This window comes from Sorex araneus, chromosome 2, assembly GCF_027595985.1.
Source record: "Sorex araneus isolate mSorAra2 chromosome 2, mSorAra2.pri, whole genome shotgun sequence".
In the NCBI taxonomy this organism is placed as follows: Eukaryota; Metazoa; Chordata; class Mammalia; order Eulipotyphla; family Soricidae; genus Sorex; species Sorex araneus.
The window spans coordinates 153,015,774-153,038,816 of NC_073303.1; the positions used below are offsets into that span (position 1 = coordinate 153,015,774).

Genomic DNA, 23,043 nt, shown 5'->3' on the forward strand with positions numbered 1-23,043 from the left:
CCCGTGGTGTATTGGATATGCTAAAAACAGTAACAATAAGTCTCACAATGAGAGACATTACTGGTGCCCGCTCGAACAAATCGATGAGTAACGGGATGACAGTGACAGTGAATGATCATGATGTATAGTTACAGACTTACAAACTTTTGTGCTTACATTTCATCATACAATGATCGAGTACCCATCCCTTCACTAGTGCCCATTCTCCACCACCAATGATCCCAGTATCCCTCCCACCACCACCACCCTGCCTCCCCACCCCACCCTGCCTCTATGGCAGGGTATTCCCTTTTGATCTCTCTTTCTCTCCTTATATGGGTGTTATGGTTTGCAATGGAGGTATTGAGTGGCCATCATTTGGTCTATAGTCTACTTTCAGCATGCATCTCCTATCCTGAGCGGGCCTCCAAGCACCTCATACTTGGTGGTCCCTACTCTATCTGAGCTGCCCTTTCCCCCAGCATTTGAGGCCAGCTTCCAAGCCATGGAGCAATCCTCCTGGTATTAATCTTTACTATTCTTGGGTTTAAGTCTCCCATTCTGTTACTTTATATTCTACAAATGAGTGCAACTTTTCTATGTCTGCCCCTCTCTTTCTGACTCATTTCACTTAACATGATACTCTCCATGTTGATCCACTTATATGCAAATTTCATGACTTCGTCCTTTCTAGTATTCCTTTGTGTAGATGTACCATGTTTTTTTGACCAGTCATCTGTTCTCTCAAGCACTCAGGTTTTTTCCAGATTCTGGCTACTTTAAACAGCGCTGCCATGAACATACAAGTGCAGATGTCATTTCAACTATACTTTTTTGCATCTCCAGGATATATTCCCAGAAGTGGTATTGCTGGGTCAAATGGGAGCTCAATTTCTAATTTTTTGAGAAGCGTCCATACTGTTTTCCAAAAGGGTTGAACCAGTCGGCATTCCCACCAGCAGTGAAGAAGAGTCACTTTCTCCCCGCATCCACACAAACACTGGTTGTCCTTTTGTTCTTTTGGACGCTATTGACTCCGACTCTCAGGCTTTTAACCCCATCACTGGTTTCCCTGAGAGAACAATGTGTGGGCAACACACAGTGAACTTCTCAGCCTCCACTATCTTGTGAGACAGTACATCTTTTTTTTTCTGTTTCATAATTTATTTTTTTTATTAATTAATTCTTTTATTGAATCACCATGTGGAAACTTACAAAGCTTTCAGGTTTAAGTCTCAGTTATACCATGCTCGAACACCCATCCTTTCACTAGTGCACATATTCCACCACCAAGAATCACAGTATACCTCCCCCATCCCCCCACCTCCCCATTCTAGATGGTGATAGGTGGAGGTCTAAGCCCATTTTTTTTGCAAGTACATCTTCTTATATATAAAAATGTATTTAGAAAATTTTCCCATTGGTTCAGTTTCTCAGTAGAACTTTAACCAGGAATCTTCAGATGCATAATTAAAGGAAGAGAGGGCTTGGTGAGGTAGCACAGGGTTAAGGCACATGCTTTGCTTATGGCCAGTCCTGGTTCCATTACTAACATTACATTGTACCACCCCCACCCCTACCCCCTGACCTCCTTCACATTGTCAGATGAAGCCCTGGAGGCTCCTGGGCATGTCTGAGTTCTCAGGGATAGTCCTTAGTTCCTAGGTCCTGGAGAAGACATAAATGCAATGAGTTATACTGCATTTTCCCCTACATCTTTTTTTCCCCCTACATCTTATATATATCATAATTTAAGGTTTGTTAGCCTAAAGAATACTTGGGTCAAACTGAATTGCTTGGCAGAAGCACCAAGAGTCTTGGGAGGCCCCTTAAGTCCACCTCTACTCTTCCACCAAAGACTACGGAAAGTGTGGGCGGGAAGGATAGTTCTGTGACAGAGTGCTTGCCTTGCATGTTTGAGATCCTGGGTTTGGTCCCAAGCATCTGATAAAAACAACAAAACAAAACAAAACAAAACTCAAAACCCAAAAAACTAAAACAAACAAACAAAAAAATCAATGTTAAGACTCACAGACTAAACCAAATAAAGAAAAAGGAGAAGGACAAGAATATGATCATGTGTCTGACAAATGGACATATTTATGACCACATGAGCTCTTACACTTTCCTGAGAATAATTGAGATAGGAGGAAAAAAGAAGTAGAGAGACAGAGAGGCAGATGGACAGAAAGGCAAAGAGGAAGAAGAAATAACACTTAGGTACAGTAACACTTGATCAGAAACACAGGCATGAAAAAATTCTCTTGTTTTAAAGAAGGTGGTGAGAGGAAGACAGGGTAAGAGTAAGTAGTTCACTAAGCATTATATAGTGAGTGTAATAATACATATTTTTCTGCCAAACTCTGTGGTTTCCTTGAATGGCAGGCTTTGCAGTAAGGTTTCATGGTTCTTTACGCCCATAAAAGCTGCTTAAACATTATTCACAGTTCAACTTGTAAAAGAACTTTGACATTTAAAGGCACTATCTGAGACTTGTACCAAAAGTGAGTGCTTAATTCTAATTATTAATTTTATTTTTAGTTGAAGCTATAAGAACCAGAACAATATCTGCGTGGTTCACAATTGGTAAGGAAATTAATCAAAGGTTTACTATACATATGTACTTAATACATATATATCTATACACATATGACCTCAGATACACATCTATGTTTGTATATAAATATTGTCACATATCATTAGCTCCTGACCCCTGACCACGTAACCAAAATATAAAAATACTCACATAGCAAATTCTGGTATAAAAGGTAAATACTTCACCAATGGCACATGGACTGTGCTATCTGGGAAAGAATAGGTTCTATTTGGGTGGCAGTGATAGCAGATAATTTATCATCTTCGATTAGTATGCTGTTGTATTGCATAGAATACTAGACACCCTCCCACTCACTCATCCTTTACACACTCTCCAATGTTGAGAGGCACGGACAAATATGTCTTCAGTCACTTGACCATTGCATTTCTCCCTACATCTTATATATCATAATTTAAGATTTCAAATTAGCCTAAAGAATACTAGATCCACCACATGGAGCTTTGAAATTGGTTCCAAATTTATATAAGTTGGATAACTTCAGTAAGTTGGACCTATTTATAAGAGTGGACTAACCTTCTGTTCCTCAATGTATTTGTTCAACACAGCATGCTAGATAGTCACAATCAATCAATCACAATATCCCGTTAATCATCGATTTCTCGGGCAGGCTCAGTAACATCTCATTTTGTCCTTTCCCTGAGATCTTAGAAGTCTCTCTCGACTAGGCCCTCCTAACGATGTTGCACTGGGGGCTCTTCAGGGTCAGGGGAATGAGATCCAGTTTGTTACTGGATTTTGCATATGAACACACCATGGGGAGCTTGCAAGGCTGTCCCATGTGGGCAGGAAACTCTCAGAAGATTGCCAGTTACTCCTAGAGGGAGAAGTAGTCTAAAGATATTGGCCGTACACTTCTGAGAGCTTGCTTTTAAGTCTCTGGATGTTGGCTGTTGATGGGATTACACACACCTGGGTTCCTCTGCCTGTACCTTCATGCATGAGGCCTGTCCGAACGTGTAGAGAGGAGCCTGCAGCATGGTTGCAGCTAGGTTCCGGTGGTCTTCGGCCACCAGGAGCTCTGCTTGGGGTGGGGAGGGAAGCTGGAGCCCATCCCCTCCGAGGGGCCCCAGGGAAAACAGCCAGGCGTGCAGGCAAGAGACTCTCTGCTAGATAGTAATACTATTTAATAGTAGTAGCCATACTTGTTGAGTTACATATTAGCCAAGGTTCTCCATAAAAGAAAGTGTGTATGTATATGTGTATATAATTGTACACATACATAATACACATATATATTTGTTTTAAAAAATTGACTTACTTTATTATGGGGGCTAAAAATAATCTCATGATCTGAAGTCTTTAAGCTGGAGACCCAATATAGCCTATGTTGTAGATCTAGTTGAAACACAAAAGTATGAAAACCAGGAAAACAAATAGTGCAAATTGAAGTCTTACTTCAAAGACTTAGGAACTGCAGGGGCTGGGTGCTGTAAATCCTGGTCCAAGTCCAAGGGCATGTGAACATGGAGTGCCCAGATATAAGAGTAGGAGAAGATTGATGCCAGCTTAAGCTGAGAGCAATTTTATCCTTTCTGCCTCTTTCTTTAAATTCAGGAATCTCAAAAGTCTAGGTTGACCAATGCACAATTGGTGGAAATTTTATTCACTGTGATATTAATGCCGAATATCTTCTAGAAATATCTTCACCCAAAATAATGGTTTAGAAGCTATCTGGACATCTCTATAAGCAGTCTAATTGATACATAAGATGAACCATCACAAATTCTATGAAACATTTATTATATTCTTCATATCAGATGGTTACCTAAGCATTTTTCTTTTTTATATGCAGATTATATTTTTCTTTACATGATACTATTATCTCTAATTTAGAGACAGAAAATTGATTCAGAGAATTTAAGAAAGTCAGTAAGGTCATGCTCCTAGTGAATAGAATAACCATGAGTTCAGAATCATCTTATATTGAGTGTTTGTTCTTATATTATGGCTCTCTTTATAGTTATGATTTTCTAATGGTGAAGAAATAAGATTATTCCCTCTGACCCATTACAAAATTTTGAAGTGATTGATTTGCAAGTCTCTCAAGAAATTTAAAACACTCCTTGTAGAGTTTTTTTCCTCACTCTGGAGAAACCCTTGTTCTCTTTTAAGCATTCATTTCTCTCTCTTTCCTTCCATCTTTTTCTAAGTAACTTTTTTAAAAATAAACTATTTTACTTAAAAAACATCTTTGGGGTTAAGTCTGCTTGAATATTCCTGAAATATTTTGAGATTTCTTTTCATGGATAACCTTTTATGACTTTGGCCTTGTAACTACTGAGAAGGAAGAATCATGAATCTAATGCTATCCTTTGCAACCACTGAATCTCATAAATCCCATTGCTTTATGCTGTACTCTAATAGACTGCATGGATCATTCAACCAGCAGTCCCTTTATATTTATTTTTCACAATCTTCAGAGAAGCCCTCTGATCAGAAATTTCATTAAGTCAGCTCTGATTTGTCTTCTGATCATACCTCTTAGATAACATATTGAAAATGCCAGCTGGTTCACCTATACTTCTCTTCTAATTAGATTGCCATAGGCATAATCCATTAATATTGCTATAACAACAAATAATCATGTCATTGATGACTACGATCCAATTACAACCTGTATATTAAGCAATTATATTCAGCAAATCTAAATTGACGGAGGGTCACAGGGAGAGAATGGCATTCATATTTTGATTTTCTAATATCTAAAAGATGTGTCACACCTTTCATCAGGCTATCGTGAGAGGCCGTTTCTCAAAGCAATGGATGGAAATAATATATCACAGTATTAGGCAATTACTTGTTTTTTTTAAAAAATTTATTTTATTCTTTAATTAGTGAATCACCATGAGGGTACAGATACAGATTCACACATTTTCAAGCTTGTTTTTCCCTCATACAATGTTCGCAAACACATCCTTCCACCAGTGCCCATTCTCCACCACCAATAAACCCAGTATCCCTCCCACCCCCCAATCCCATCTCCCCCCACACCTCACCCTGCCTCTGTGGCAGGGCATTCCCTTTTGTTCTCTCTCTCCAGCAATGACTTGTTTTTATGTACTTTTTGAATTATTTTTGATTTGAGTGAGAGGGATAGCATCTAAAAATAGTGGGATCCTTTACTAAAGAAATTTTGAAATAATTCTGTTGAGAGCCATTGACAAAATCCTGGGAAGATTTCTTAAATATTGATCAAGTTTAAAAGAAAGATTGCGGGGCTGGAGCAATAGCACAGCGGGTAGGGTGTTTGCCTTGCATGCAGCATCCCATATGGTCCCCTGAGCACCACCAGGAGTAACTCCTGAGTGCATGAGCCAGGAGTAACCCCTGTGCATCGCTGGGTGTGACCCAAAAAAGAAAAAAGAAAGATTGCCCTCAAACTATATTTAGTTGCAATTAATTTGATTAAATTTTCTGGGAGACATGGTGTAGTGACCTACCTCTCTGCTGTTTGGTAGGAATATTTTGGTTTTGATTTAATCTATTTGAAAATTTTTAAATCGAATCATTGAGATAGTTACTAAGTTGTTCGTGATCATGTCTCAGTCATACAGTGTATTAACACCCATCCCTTCACCACTACACATTTCCCACCACCAGTGTCCCCAGAGTTTCCCTCCTGTCCCCCTCTTTTCACCCTGCCTCTTTGGCAAACACATTCTCTCTCTCTCTCTCTCTCTCTCTCTCTCTTTCTCTCTCTCTCTCTCTCACTCTCCTGTCAGGTACTGTGGTTTGCAGTAGTTATTGGAAGGTTATTATGTACATCACTTTGCCTCCTTTCAGCACTCAGTTTGTGTCCACAGTGATCATTTCCACCTATCATTGTCATAGTGGTCCCTTCTCTATCCTAACTGCCCTTTCCCTCCCCCTTGGTGGCATGCTTCCTATCATGAACCAGTCCTCCTGGCCCTTGTTTCTACTGTCTTTAGGTATTATTCTAATACTATGTTTATAAAAAATATATATGCTGAAAATGAATACAACTATTCTGTTTGTCTTTCTCCCTCTGACTGATTTCACTTAGCGTGATAGGCTGTATCCATCCATGCATAAACAAATTTCATGACTTAATTTTTCCTAACAAATACGTAGTTTTCCATTGTGTAGACGGTCCATAGTTTTTGATCCACTCTTCTCTTCTTGGGCACTTGGGATGTGTCCAGATTCTGGCTATTATTGCAATGAACATAGGAGTCCAGATGGATTTTCTGCATTGTGTTTTTGGGTCACTGGGTAAAATCCCAGGAGCAGCATTGCTGGGTCATATAGAAGCTCAATTCCTCGATTTTTGAGGAATGTCCATATTGTTTTCCAGAAAGGCTTGACCAATCAGCATTCCCACCAGCAGTGAATGAGAGTCCCTTTCTCTCCGCATCTACACAGGCACTGGTTGTTTTTGATGTCTGCCAGTGATGTGAGATGATATCTCATTGCTATTTTATTTTGTATCTCCCTGATGATTACTGATACCAGTGAGCTATTTTTCACGTGCTTCATATGAAGCAGTGTCACAGGCACTGGAGCAGGAAAAATTCAACCTTGCAAAGTAGCTCTGAAGTGAAACCTCACAGAGGGAGTAAGTGGGCAGAGAGATTAAAACCTCATGATCAAACTATGACCTTGAAAATAAGGACCCCTATTGTGTAGGTGGGAGGGATACTGGGAACATTGGTGGAGGAGAATGGGCACTGGTGGAGGGACGTAAATGAAATGCAGACATGAAAGTTCATAAGTTTGTAACTGTACCTCACGGTGATTCACTAATAAAAATTAAAAAAAATAATTAGGATCCCCACTTCAGCCATTACACTCTGGACTCTATTTCTTATGAGCATATGGCACTTTTGTCTCCTTCCTCACCTAAGAATTCTCCCCATCAGTTTCTCAGCCCTAGATTTTCTGCCTCTGCCTTATTTACATCTCTGTCCTTTGTCTTCTCCGAGGTTTCTTCCGAGTGTCACTGATGTGTGAAATTTTCACTCCACTATCAGAGAGAGAATCCAAAAAAATAAGAATCCTTAGCCATCTCTCAGGATTGCCACTACTATCCTTTTGGGAATACTTGGGCATGGGAATGTATAAAGTTTAGCACTAAAGTTTCACTGATAATACCATTTCAACATTATTAGAGCTCAATCAACTTTTATAGGCTGGACAAAAATTTAGTTCTATGCTGTTTTATTTAATATTTTTGGCAATATGCATGAGTGCATGTAAAATGGGGTTTACAAATTAAATATTGGAGTTTAGTTCCATCGATACTTTCAGGAACACAGAAAAGAGCATACTTTTAGAAAATGTCATACTTTTAGAAAATGTCATTTTCTAAATAGAATTTGACTTATCCCTTAACAAAACAAAATAAAAATTTAAATAAATTGTCTAACATTCTACTTCAAATGTAAGCAACAAGTGAAAATAATTGGAGACTTGGAAGTATGCTTCTTAAGGATGGTGGTCTTTTCACCTCTATATCAGCTCAGCTTGTTTCTGGCATAGATTTTAATAAATGTTGATTGGCTGTTCATTTTGAATAGGAAGATTACTCTAGTATCTGTGTCTATGTAAGCAAATAACCTGAACTAAATGAAATTATTCATCTTAAACTGGGTCCCTCCCATTTCCTCCATATACTTTTCTCTGATACTTATTTTTATAGTGCATAATTAACGGTTGTCGACTGACTGTTACACGTGATAGAATATTGGTTGAATGCCCAGACCAGAGGAGAGCTTCACACCCTGTCTTATTCTTACCACATTATCTTTGGAGAAGGGAGTGAAGATCGAAGTTGGATTAGGGCTTTTGTATTTAGCCTGTCACTTGGTTCATAATTTGCCATGAGTCTTTATGGCTCATAAAAAGAAGGGCAGAGTTCTCAGTGTGAGCTCCTTGTGTTAGATGCATGATCTGTCCATTTTCATGCCCCATTATAACACCTGGACAAAGGAAATAAGGAAACAAGTACCATTTATTAAGTATGTACTAAGTCAGACACTGTTGTGGTAGGGTTAAACACATTTAGTTAACATGATGATCTTACGACTTACATCGTTCTTAGCTTAGAATAGACTAAATTGAAGAATACAGTAAGGCTTAAGGAATTGCCCAAATCACTGACTTATGAAACTCACTATTGTAAATCCACCACCTATCACAGTGTCTAATATGCATTATGTACTAAACTCTTTATTGAACTTTATACAGGTTTTTATTGCTTAAGAATAGCCTGGGTTTTTTTTGTTTGTGTTTTTTTCTTTTTTTTACTAACAAATGCCATCTTCCCAGTAAATGTGTTTAATTGTGACAACAATAGTTTGAGATTTTGGTGAATGTACAGTGCTTTTCATGCTGGCATACATTACAATTTTTTTATAATTATATTTACTGGCGCCCACTCGAGCAAATTGATGAACGGGATGACAAGTGATACAATTATTTTGTACAATTATTTTGGTAGAGCAGAGCAGTGCTTTATCTCCTACATTATTTTTAACTAAAAACATTTACTGGGACTGCTTGAGATGCCACGGTGGTAGAGCACATGCAGACCGCTACATTTGTTCCCCTTTGCCATACGTCCCCTTTCCCCTATTCAGCATCACCAGGCAGGCCCAGATCAGGTGTGGTCACTATAAAAACAAACCCAAATGAGTTACTTATAATTTATCAATGAAACTTATTTCAACATTCAACATATATAGGCAAATTTATATCTCTATCATAAATAATTAAAATGTTGTGTGAAAGACTTGTGAACACAAAATAACAACATGGGTGGATATCATTGCCATTTCCCCTTTTCTATAGATGTACATGTGTGTAGGTGACAGAACTCTTATATTATTAAGTATATAATCTATATCTATATACCCAACGGCAGTTGACCTGTTAAGGATATCCCCAGTTCTGTTTTAGAGATATAGATATAGTTTCTCTGTTTTAGAGAAACTGAGGTAGAAAATAAAGGTCAGGGAAGGTGTCCTAGGGAAAAATTTAATTGAGACTCAAGTGACAAACTATTGCTTAAAAGCCACTTTAGATAAGGGCATTTAAGGCAGTCAGCATAAATTTAAAGATACAGATTTGATAAAAAAAAAAGAAATCTTGAAAACGTTTAGTATCCCTAGTTGGTTTAATTGTGCAGGGTTTTATGGGAAGACACAGATGAATAATAATATAAAATAACATTTATTTCACCTGTACTGTACATAAGATTGCTGAACATTTCACATAATTTTCATTATTTCTGGCAACAATCAGAATTATTATTCTTTTTTTAAGAATAAGAACATGAAGGCCTTGGGAATTTAACTTTTGGCATAATTCCAAAGTCACACAAGCTGGTAAGTGACAGAGCCAGCTCTTAAGTCAGGTCAACCTGACACCAAGAACATTGCATTTTATGATGATGGATCACTACTTTTCATAGGTTAAAAAAATGCAGGATTTCAAGAGACATGTAGGTTTTACTGAGAAATTTGGGTTTTATTTTTCTTCATCTGAGCAGCAGTAAAAAGACTTTTAGAAGAGGTCAGAATGTAGCTCAGAGATAGAGCATTTGCCAATCATGCTTGAGACCCTAGGTTCAAATTCTGACACTTACAAATATTTTAAAACTTTTCAAATGAATTACCTTTTCAGAATTACAATTACCATACTGAACAAAATAAGTTATAATTCACAGAGATATATTTAAGGCTTGAAACAAAATAGTAAATGTAGAGCCCAAGACAAGAGATAAATTTTATTAATTTTTAGAAAATAAACGAGGACACATTTGATGACTAGATGTGTCAAGTAATATTAATAGCTTGAGAAAATGTTAATTTTTTTATTGTTCTATCATTGATGACATGGGATGTGAGAAGTAGAATGAGGTTTGATCCAGAAAAATAATATATTAAGATTTATTGTTTTGGGGGTTTCCTCTGGTAGTGCTTGGGGACCATGTAGTTAAAGGGATTGCACCCAGGGACTCTTGAATCACATCACTGGACACTACTGAGGTTAATTGGAGAGTAAGAAATTTGAGAGGACTCTAGATATCTAATTGGAGAGAGTAAAACTCAAAGCAAAAGCTCCTGAAGTCCCAGGAGAGTCTGGGTAGGAATCCTTTGATCTGCACTTTATTTATGAGAAGCATTGGCATTTTAAGGGAGGGTAAAGATCCAGGTGAATCGTTTAGGAAACAGAAGATTTTGCCAGAATGATGGAAAGAGGAGAGAGCATGAAAGGTATGATCACCTGAGCAAGGAAAGAAGAGAGGCAGAGGAAATGGGAGCAGGGAGGATGGATCTCTCATTCAAAGGGATAACTGAAGAAAGATAAAGGGAACAAGACAAAAGTGGGCTTTCATCAGCTGAGTATCAAGGACTGGTAGTTGGCAATTAAGATGGGACAGAGGAGGACGAATTAAAGAAGATATGGCAAGCCTATGGAGGAGGAATGTGGATGAGACAGACTCAAATACATTGGTGAGAAGCAGGTGGATTTGAAGGCAAGGACTGGGTGGAAATTGTTTATTCACATGTAGGTGCAAGTTGAATTATCATTTTAACAAGTCAGGAATGTTCTTATGAAATATTAATAATAAACTGAATATAAAGTAAAATGTCTTTCAGGGAACGTATGTGAACTAACAGGGCAGTCAGCTTTAAACTTTTTTAATTTAGATACTATGATTTAAAATTATTAATGAAGGTTTCACAAGAACATATTTCCAACACTGAGAAAATTGAGGTATGTCCCTTCATTTTTTTATAGCATTCTTATGTTGGTTTAAAAATATAAAAAATATATATAATAAAAATGAATGTGGTTGGAACCCCTGAAAACAAACAAACAAAAAGCATGAGAAGAGTTGAAATGATATCATATAAATTTTATACAATTACAGAATTCTCAGGTAGGGCATTTGCCTTGCATGAGGCTGACCCGACCCGGGTTCAATTCCTCTGTCCCACTTGGAGAACCCGGCAAACTACAGAGAGTATCCCGCCTGCATGGCAGAGCCTGGCAAGCTCTCCGTGGCATATTTGATATGCCAAAAACAGCAACAAAAAGTCTCACAATGGAGACGTTACTGGTGCCCACTCGAGCAAATCGATGAATGGACAACAGTGCTACAGTGTTACAGAATTCTCAATGACTTAACTTTGTGCTCCATATCAGCCTTTTCTCTGTGCTCTTGCCTGTTTTCCTGTATGGTTGCCTTTATTCTCTCACCACCTCATCCTTGCCCCACTTTCCTTATACAAAACTCAGTAACCGTTTTTCCTCTCTGATAACAGAGAAGCATTTTTATATCTTTCTCTTGGCTGCTCAACTCATCTACATGCAGTTTAGTTGTGTGTATGCACATTTCACTTACCCCATTTGATATTATGGACCTATAGTGCAGGAAATATCTTCATTTTTTAAAAAAATTATAACAAAAACCTGTTATTAAGGAACATTGAAGAAATATTTACTACATTTATATAAGGGCTCTCCTTTCAACTGATGACAAAACAAAGCTAGTTGAAATGAAATAATAGAGTAACTAACTACAGAATTTGACTATTCCTAATGAATTTCTTATGATTTCCATTACTATACTCCTTCTTTTAGTAGTTGCCTTTCTAAAATTATTTAAGTGTAAAGGGAAGAAAAATGAAGAAAAAAAGAAAAAAGAAAAGAGAAGAAAAATGAATGCATGCACTAATACAGAGGTTCAGATGATTCAGGTGAAGGCCAACTAAATAATCTTTTACCCTTCAGAAGACATTTTGACATCACTGATCTTTTTCAAGGCCTACAATACCTAGCCATTATCTGATATGTGGATTATGCTTCCTATGCCAATCTAAATTCTCCCTATGGATATACATCTCTAATAATTCCCAGTCAATACTTTATCTAATTTAGAGCAAGCCTAGGACCAAAGGGATAGTACAGTGGGTGGAGTGTTTATCTGAGATGTGGCTGATTTAACTTTGATCTGCTATCATAGATGGTCCCTTCAAGCTCTGCCATGAGTGAGTCTTGAACACAGGGCCAGGAGTAAGCCCTCAGTACTGCTGGGTCTACATAAAACAAAAATAGTAAAACAAAATCATTTGATATCTACTCTTGTTTTGAGTAGATATGGCAGATAATAACATCCATTCTACATCTGCTGTATTTAGACATTTAAAAAAGTCATTTGTATATGCATCTTTTAAAATGTAAATGAGAATAAAACTGTATTTTGTCTTGTTCTCTCTTAGTTTCCTCTGGCTGACCTTGTACTTTTTCATCTGAAATTGGGTTATTATGAGAAAACTACCATAACCCTTCTTTCAAATAATTAACAGCATAATTTAAATATAGTACATTTATAAAAAGAATTTGTAAATTATTTGTTAAACACCATATGACAAGCAGAATTCAACAAATGAATTTGACTGGTTCTAGTAGTAAGTGCTAAAGAAATCATTTTGTAGTTGATATGGCAAGCTACCAAGAGTTTCTCTTTTTTTTATTTTTTAATTTTTATTTATTTATTCATTTTTTATAATAAATTTATTTATTTTTAATTAATGAATCACCATGAGGGTACAGTTACGGATTTATACACATTTGTGCTTATGCTTCCCTCATACAAAGTTCGGGAACCCATCCCTTCACCAGTGCCCATACTCCACCACCAGTAAACCCAGCATCCCTCCCATCCTCCCCAATCCCATCTCCCCCCACCCCACCCTGTCACTGTGGCAGGGCATTCCCTTCTGTTCTCTCCCTCTAATTAGCTGTTGTGGTTTGCAATAAAGGTGTTGAGTGGCCACTGTGCTCAGTCTCTAGCCCTCATTCAGCCCACAACTCCCTTCTCCCACATGGCCTTCGACTACATTATAGTTGGTGATCCCTTCTCTGAGTTGCCCTTTCCCCAGAATGTGAGGCCAGCCTCCAAGCCATGGAGTCAACCTCCTGGTAGTTGTTTCTACAATTCTTGGGTGTTAGTCTCCCACTCTGTTATTCTATATGCCATAGATTAGTGCAATCTTTCTATGTCTGTCTCTCTCTTTCTGACTCATTTCACTTAGCATGAAACTTTTCATGCCCATCCACTTAAATAAAAAATTTGTGACCTCCTTTTTTCTAACAGATGCATAGTATTCCATTGTTATGATGTACCAAAGTTTCCTCAACCAGTCATCTGTTCTAGGGCATTCGGGTTTTTTCCAGATTCTGGCTATTGTAAACAGTGCTGCGATAAACATACATGTGCAGATGCCATTTCGATTATACTTTTTTGCCTCTCTGGGATATATTCCTAGCAGTGGTATTGCTGGGTCAAATGGGAACTCAATTTCTAATTTTTTGAGAGTCGTCCATATTGTTTTCCAGAAGGGCTGAACCAGTCGGCATTCCCACCAGCAGTGTAGAAGGGTCTCTTTCTCCCCACATCCTCTCCAACAGCGGTTGCTTTTGTTCTTTTGGATGTGAGCTAGTCTCTGTGGTGTGAGGTGGTATCTTGTGGTTGTTTTGATCTGCATCTCTCTGATGATTAGTGATGTAGAGCACTTTTTCATGTGCCTTTTGGCCATTCGTATTTCTTCCTTGGTAAAGTTTCTGTTCATTTCTTCGCCCCATTTTTTGATGGGGTTGGATGTTTTCTTCTTGTAGAGTTCAATCAGTGCTTTATATACCATTGATATCAACCCCTTATCTGATGGGTATTGTGTAAATATCCTTTCCCATTCTGTGGATAGTCTTTGGATTCTGGTCACTGTATCTTTTGCGGTGCAGAAGCTTTTTTAGTTTAATGTAGTCCCATTTGTTGATCTCTGTTTTTACTAGATTGCTTAGTTCCGTGTCACCTTTGAAGATACCTTTATCTTCAATATCGTGGAGGGTTTTGCCGACCTTGTCTTCAATGTACCTTATGGTTTGTGGTCTAATGTTGAGGTCTTTAATCCATTTTGATCTGACTTTTGTGCATGGTGTCAGGTCAAGGTCTACGCCCATTTTTTTGCATGTGGTTGTCTAGTTGTGCCAGCACCATTTGTTAAAGAGGCTTTCCTTGCTCAACTTCACATCTCTTGCTCCCTTATCAAAGATTAGATGATCATTCATTTGGGGTTGTGTGTAAGGATATTCCACTCTATTCCATTGGTCCACGGCTCTGCCTTTGTTCCAGTACCATGCTGTTTTAATTGTTACTGCTTTGTAGTAAAGTTTGAGGTTGGGGAGGGTGATGCCTCCCATCGTCTTCTTCCCAAGAATTGTTTTAGCTATCCTTGGACGTTTGTTGTTCCAAATGAATTTTAAGATTACTTGATCCATTTCTTTGAAGAATGTCATGGGTATACTTATAGGGATCGCGTTGAATCTGTATAATGCTTTGGGGAGTATTGCCATTTTGACAACATTGATTCTCCCTATCCACGAGCAGGGTATATGTTTCCATTTCCTCATGTCCTCTTTGATTTCATGGAGTAGCGTTTTGTAGTTTTCTTTGTAGAGGTCTTTTGCTTCCTTGGTTAAGCTGATTCCGAGGTACTTGATTTTCTGGGGTACGATTGTGAATGGGATTGCTTTTTTCATGTCCCTTTCCTCTGCCTCATTGTTTGCATATATGAAGGCCATGGATTTTTGGGTATTGATTTTGTAGCCTGCAACTTTACTGTATAAGTCTATTGTTTCTAAGAGTTTCTTAGTAGAGGTTTTAGGCTTCTCTAGATATAGTATCATGTCGTCTGCAAATAGTGAGAGTTTGATTTCTTCCTTTCCTATCTGGATGCCCTTAATCTCTTTTTCTTGTCTAATAGCTATCGCAAGTACTTCCAGTACTATATTGAAGAGGAGTGGTGAGAGTGGGCATCCTTGTCTTGTGCCTGATCTCAGAGGAAAGGCCCTTAGTTTTTCCCCGTTGAGGATAATGCTTGCTTGTGATAGATGGCTTCGACTATCTTGAGGAAAGTTCCTCCAAACCCCATTTTGGCGAGGGTTTTCATCATGAAAGGATGTTGGATCTTGTCAAATGCTTTCTCTGCATCTATTGATAAGATCATATGGTTTTTATCTTTGCTTTTATTGATATGGTGGATTATGTTGATTGATTTCCGAATGTTAAACCATCCTTGCATCCCTGGGATGAATCCCACTTGGTTGTGATGTATGATCTTTTTGATGAGTTGTTGGATCCTATTTGCCAGTATTTTGTTGAGGATCTTCGCATCGGTGTTCATCAGGGATATTGGTCTGTAATTTTCTTTCTTAGTGGTGTCTTTGTTTGCTTTTGGTATTAGGGAGATGTGTGCTTCATAGAAACTGTTTGGGAGAGTTCCTGTTTTTTCAATTTCCTGGAAAAGTTTGAGGAAAACAGGCAACAGGTCTTCTTTAAATGTTTGGAAGAATTCGCCAGTGAAACCATCTGGGCCTGGGCTTTTGTTTTTGGGGAAGTTTTTGATCACAGTTTCAATTTCCTTAACATTGATGGGTCTATTCAGGTATTCCAAGTCTTCTTTGTTCAGTGTTGGGAGATTGTAGGAATCGAGGAATCCATCCATTTCTTTTATGTTCTCCTGTTTTGTGGCATATAGACTTACGAAGTAGTCTCTAATTGTCTTTTGAATCTCACTGGTTTCTGTTATGATGCCCCCCTTTTCATTTCTGATTCGATTTATTAGGGTTCTTTCTTTCTTTCTTTCTTTCTTTGTGAGTCTTGCTAGCGGTTTGTCAATCTTGTTTATTTTCTCGAAGAACCAGTTCTTTGTTTCATTGATCTTTCGGATTGTCTTTTTGGTTTCCATATCATTAATTTCTGCTCTAATTTTTATTATTTCTTTCCTTCGATCTGGTTTTGGTTCCTTTTTCTGGTCCTTTTCTAAGGTCTTGAGTCGTGAAGTCAGGCTGTCTATGTGGGCCCTTCCTTCCTGAGGAATGCTTGGAGAGCTATAATTTTCCCCTTAACACGGCTTTAGCTGCGTCCCATAGGTTTTGGCAGCTCGTGTCTTCATTCTCATTTGTTTCTAAGTATTTTTTTATTTCTTCCTTGATTTCCTTCCTGACCCACTCATTGTTCAACATTGAATTGTTTAATTTCCAAGTGTTTGACTTGATTCTCCATGTCAGTGAGTGGTTAGCTTCTATCTTCAGCGCATCGTGGTCTGAAAAGATGGTTGATACAATTTCTATTCTTCCGATTCTACTGAGGTATGTTCTGGGGCCCAGTACATGGTCTATTTTAGAAAAAGTTCCGTGTGCACTGGAAAAGAATGTGTATTCTTTCTTTTTGGGGTGTGTGGCCCTGTATAGGTCTATTAGGCCTCTCTCTTCAATTTCTTCTTTCAGAGTCAGTGTTTCCTTGTTGAGTTTTGTTCTTGTCGATCTATCTAGAGGCGATAAGGCCATATTGAAGTCTCTGACTACTATTGTGCTGTTAGTGATGTCCTCTTTGAAGTCTGCTAGGAGTTGTTTTAAATATTTAGCTGGTCGCTCATTAGGTGCATATATGTTTAAGAGTGTGATTTCTTCCTGTTATACATATCCCTTGATAAACTGAAAATGACCTTCACTGTCCCTTTTAATCTTTTTCAACCTGAAATCTATGTTGTCGGATATTAGGATGGCCACTCCAGCTTTTTTAAGGGGGTTATTTGCTTGCAGGATTGTTTTCCATCCTTTGATTTTGAGTCTATGTTTACTCTGTTTGTTCAGGTGTGTTTCTTGCAGGCAGCAGAATGATGGGTTTAATTTCCGGATCCATTTTGCCACTCTGTGTCTCTTGATGGGTGCATTTAGGCCGTTGGCATTGAGAGAGATTATTGTGATAGGATTTTGTGTCATATTTCTGTGGTATTGTTGTTTTTATGTGGCTCCACCTTGTCTTACAGTAGCCCCTTTAGACCTTCTTTCAAGTTTGGTTTTGAGTCTATGAAGGACCTGAGCTGTTGTTTATCCGAGAAGTAGTGTCTGGTTCCTTCGAGTTTGAGTGAGAGTTTAGCTGGATGAAGTATTCTTGGTGAGGCATTCATTTCGTTGAATCTTTTCACTATGTCCCACCATTGTCTTCGGGCTCGGAGGGTTTCCTCTGACAGGTCTGCTGTAAATCTGAGGGGTGCTCCTTTGTATGTAATTTCCTTCTTTGACCTTGCTGCTTGCAGAATTGTGTCTCTATCCATAGCATCCGTCATTCTAACTATGATATGCCTTGGAGTCTTTTTATTCGGGTCTCTTTTTGCTGGTACTCTTCGGACTCCTTGTATCTGGATGCCTGCCTTCTCCAGCTCTGGGAATTTCTTAGCAATGATGTCTTTGACTGTGTTTTTTTCATTGGGGTTACTTCCCTGTGGTTCTGGTACTCCAATGATTCTTATGTTGTTCCTCTTGAAGTCATCCCCCAGGGCTCTGATTCGCTCTATAGCCATTTTGACGTCTTTGGCCATGATTTGTTGTTGTCTATAAGCTTTCTGCAGCTCATCTTCCAGGTCGCTGATTCTGTCTTCAGCTGTAGTCATTCTACTGTTGAGGGCATCTAGTGAGATTTTTAATTCGTCTACCAATTCCTTTATTTGTGTGACTTCCGTTCGTAGGTTTGAGATTTCTGTTCTCATTTCTTCCTGTATTTTCTTGGTGGACCGTTCCAGTGCTTCATTCATCTCCTCCCTTAGTTTATTGGATGTCTGTTCCATGGTTGCTTGGAGTAGGTCGACTCTCCTACAGATCTCCTCTCTGAATTGTTTATCTGAAAGGTCATAGATGTGAGTAGCCCCCATTGATGTTTCTGGAATTTTTTCTTCTCCCTCTCTTGGTGGAGGGGATTTTCGCTGCTTCCTCATATTGTTACGGAAGTATAGAGTTGGAACTTTGTAGTTATTTATTCCTTTTTCTTCTTGTGGAAAGAAGGGGCTCTGATCGTGCTAAACTTCCCTTATTAACTGACAGCTTTTATAGTGTCAGACTAAGCTAATGGCTATTTTGCGTGTTTGAGATTGCAAAAGTGAATTTTCAAAGAAATACAAGTACCGATTGAGCTGAGGTAACAAAGAATAACTGCGGCCGCCACTCTGAGAGGAGGCCACGCCCACTTTTAGACCACGCCCACTGATATACGGGACACGCCCCCAGTGTCTTCCTGTGAGGTCGGGCCGCAGTTACGGGGCCAGGTCAGGAGACGGGGCGCGGAGGACACGGGGTGGGGCGGCTGCAGGGTCTCGGGGAGTCCAGGCGAGTTTCTCTTTTTTTGACTGTTCATTTATATATATCTTTTAAAATTTTATTGAATAATTAGAATCTTTTATGCTTGGATTACAATCTCACAATGATCAAACTCCCTTCTCTCCAACAGTGCACATTCCCCACCACCAATGGAACAAAAATGATGCTACTGAGAGTTTCCTGCTCACATGGGAAAGCCTGGCAAGCTCCCTATGGCGTATTCATGTACCAAAACCTGTAACAATGATGGATCTCATTCCCCTGACCCTGAAAGAGTCTCCAATGGGGCACCAGTGAAAAGGACGTGTAAAGAGAGGCTTCTAAAATCTCAGAGCTAGGACGAATGGAGACATTACTGAGACTGCTCAAAAAACTCAATGATCAACGGGATGATGATGATGATGATGATGATGATGATGATGGTGATGATGTTGATGAGTTGATATTCAGAAATTTTACATTGTGAGCAATAACCATTTATGTCTAAATATGAAGCCTACTTTAAATATAAAACAAATAAATCTGCAACACTATAAAACTAGAGATAATTATGTTTGGGGAGGATTTGTCCATGTTTATGGTAAGTTACCAAAACCGTATTCCATAGTCTTATTTCCCTTTTTAATTGTTAGATGGTAATGAAGCTGAAGTTAAAAGAAAACTAAACTTTAGAATGAACATTTTCCTAGCAATAATTTTTCCTTAATTTTTATAGTTAAATTTTAACACCATTAATGTGGATGAAATAGGAAGGTATTATTTTAAGAAAAATAAGTCAGAATAAAAAGATAAATACTTGATGACCCCACTTATCTGAACTAGAAAATGGCAAAATCAAAATAAGGGAATAAATAATAACTCTCGAGCTCATTTGCCAACGTGGATTGGCATGAGCTTCAGGCAATCACAAGCTAATGTCTGAGCTCGCAAAGCTGTGCAGAGAAGCAGTAAAGGAAGACCTCAAAGAGAAAAGAGCAGCAGTGTTGGCCGATTCAGCAGAAGCCGGGAAAAGTATTCGCAGTGCTCGTCTGTCCTTTGCTAACTGCAAGACCAAGATGACTGCCCTACGACATCCTGATGGATCTATCACATCTTCCAGAAGGGCAATGGAGAGGATTATTCACGACTTCTACTCGGATCTCTTTGACAGCCACGTCAACCTGCTCACATACTAAATTCCACAGTATGAATATGTCGCTCCCAACGTCCTCCCTTCTGAAATCCGACACGCCATTTCATCAGTAAAGAAGCATAAAACACCGGGTCCAGACAAGGTCAAACCCAAACACCTGAAGAATCTGCTGCCAGTACTCATCAATACACTGGCTACCTGTTAGTATGCAAGGTTCTGTCCCAATAAAAAACCAGCAGGACCATTCTGTTGTACAAGAAGGAAGACATCCATGATATTGGCCACTATTGCCCAATCTGCCTATTGTCTGTCGTCTACAAGTTGTTCACTCAAGTCATCCTGAATAGAATAGGCAGAACACTAGATGAAGGACAACATGCTAGCAAGCCGGGTTCTGAGAAGGATTCAGCACGATTGACAATATCCACTCGGTGACCAAGCTCTTTGAAGTTTCATGCAAATTAAAGATGCCGCTCTGTCTAACATTCATCTATTTAAAGAAAGCCTTTGTGCTGAGATGAAGAACCTTCAGCTCTGGGCACCTCTTTTCGACTCCACGTTCTTCCTGCACTAACATACACCTCAGAGACTGGGGCCCTACGAAGACAGAACAAGAAAACTCTTTGGATATCCCAAAGAGGAATGGAACGAGCTCTGCTTAGAATATCACATTTCACTCAAGTGAGAGAAGGAATCCAGAGTTCCGACTGCCCCCGATGATCAAGAATCAGAGATGCTGTCTCATTTGCCAAGGCATCAAAAATCAGATGGGCTGGACATGTAATGCGATTCAGAGACAAATGCTGTTACAGACTGAAATCCGCGGGACATCAAAAGACTGCCTGGCCACCCACCAACGAGATGGTCAGACTTCTTCATCAAAACCCTGAGCGAATGGCTTGATGTTCTTCATGTTCCTGGAGCAAGCAGATACCATTGGGCTACACTAGCACGAGACAGGGACAAATGGAGACATTACTGGCACCTGCTTGAGCAAATCAAAGATCAATGGGATGACAAGTGATACAAGTGATAGTGAATGACAGTGGTGGAGGGATGTGGGCATTTTGGTGGTGGTAGGGTGTGATAAATTTGGATATTGATGCCACAAACCTTAATACTATTTTATCTACCTGAAATACTTAAAAACAAACAACTTTAGGCTTTTTTTTCACTTTGAATCTTTTGTTCTCTCTTAAATCTCTCTCTTTCTCTTTCTCTCTCTCTTCCACCATCACTATATTTTATTTTATTTTTTTCTCTATCTCTATATTTTATTTTATTGTATTTTATTTTTGCTATTTCGGTCACACCCAGTGATGCACAGGAATTATTCCTGGCAGTGCTTGTGGACCATCTGGGATGTTGGGAATCAAACTCGGGTCAGTTGCGTGCAAGGCTATTGCTCTAGCTCCCATGTATCTCTATATTTTAAACTGAAAACTAAAACAACAACCAAACCCCTCCAATTAAACATTAACAGTATCGACAGTATTTTACTCTATGCTGTTTAAAATTTCAATAAAATTGTTCATCTCTGGTATCAAAATTTATTTACAAAGTCCACTAAGACAAGAGCACATTAATAAGAGAACTGAGTGGGGAAGGTCACTGCCAAATGTGTTTCAGTATTTCCCCAAACCCTTCATTTCTTGCTAACAATTACCTCTCAACCAGGCCCTGAGTACATTCTGAATTGTCTGTGAGAAGACAAAAATAGTAATTAAACATTACATCACACTTGTTCACAATTGTTCAACAGGATGATATGTCTTAACCTCCTATAGACAGAACCTTAGCAATAAATAAAATACCTGAGAGTTCATAGTAACCACAAAAATGTGTGAGCGTTCGAAGCAACCAGATTGTATTTTGTGTCAAGCAAAGCTGAAAGTAAATTTAGAGCCGAGTTACTTCCTCTTTTGAGGAACCAAAAAGATAGTAAACATAGTTGAAAATGGAAAGACAGATTGTGGCTAAGCTTGCAAGAGGCCCAGTGAATTGACTCTGGCTTGGGAGTTGTGGTTCCTCAGAGGGCCTGGCTGGCTTGGAGAGAAGCCACTTGAAGCAGTATTCTAGCTTGGTAGCAGGGAGGAGAAATCTCCACTTTTCTCCATGAACAAAAGTTAATTTTATCCATGTATAAAAGTCCAGGTAAATGAAAAGGCTTGAATTTGCTCTTTGAAAGATTCTTAATAAATTTTGATGGTTGCTTTTCTTTAGAGTTTTAACTTGGGGAGAAACTGATTTTTCTTCCACATGATCAGATAACTTGGGATAACCAGACGTTTTCTCCGTGTCTGTTGAAGAGATTTCAGAGTCCACAGAAGGTGCTGGTTTCTTCAATGTTTCTGGTTGTATAAGTCTGTATATGTAGTCTATAACCTGTTTGCCCTTTTCTCCTTCCAGAAACTCTAAACAATGTATCCTGGAACAAGAATTTTGGTTTTCCAGTTCAGTCACCTTCTTCTTTAAAACCTCAATGTCATTCTTTAAAGAGAGGATGTCTTTAGTTACTTTGGTTTGTCTGTGTTCATGAAAATGCTTACTGTTTTCCAGTTCCTCTTTCTGCTTCTGATAAAAATCATTTTTTTCCTGGATTTTTGATACTGTGCTGATTATGCCATTCATTTGACTGAGAAGCTCTAACTGGGCAGTTTTAATATCTTGCAGCACTAGTGTAAGAGTCATTTCTTCATTAGTACTAATGTCACCTTGAGTACGATCACAAGAAGTCATAGCTGGATATCTGGTTGAAACTGGGTGCCAGTTCATAGATTTATGGTAAACATTTTTAAGAGATTGTCTAAACCTTGAGAGTTTCGAAGTCAACATCTTTCCAACAGCAGCTTTTACTCTTTTGCTTTGAAATTTGTACATTTTTCATAGTGCAAAAAGTCACGGTAGTGGGAAACATGAACAAAGTAAGAAGTGATATCCCAATGAAATAATCTTTCTCTTACTATTTGTTGAATGTCTTTCCTGGTAACAGCAAAGAAAGCTGCATGAAGAACTTCAAGGCAATAGTAGGCACTCATAGATGGATAGCTTCATATAGAGCACTTCGACTGAAGAACTCTGTGAGGTAATAGTCAACTACGTAGAATCCTTCTAATGGTAATCCTTATTT

The 23,043-nt window shown here is 38.6% G+C and overlaps 1 protein-coding gene across 1 annotated transcript; it reads right to left on the reverse strand.

The window, feature by feature from the left end:
- Window positions 1-21,812: 21,812 nt before the first annotated feature.
- Window positions 21,813-22,793, reverse strand: CCDC54 (coiled-coil domain containing 54). The gene has a single exon (XM_004622795.3). It carries the CDS (start codon window positions 22,791-22,793, stop codon window positions 21,813-21,815), a length of 981 nt encoding a protein of 326 aa, XP_004622852.3.
- Window positions 22,794-23,043: the final 250 nt, after the last annotated feature.

Bases quoted from the DNA above. Each gene is read 5' to 3' on its own strand.
- CCDC54 (XM_004622795.3), bottom strand. From the start codon at position 22,793: ATGTACAAATTTCAAAGCAAAAGAGTAAAAGCTGCTGTTGGAAAGATG.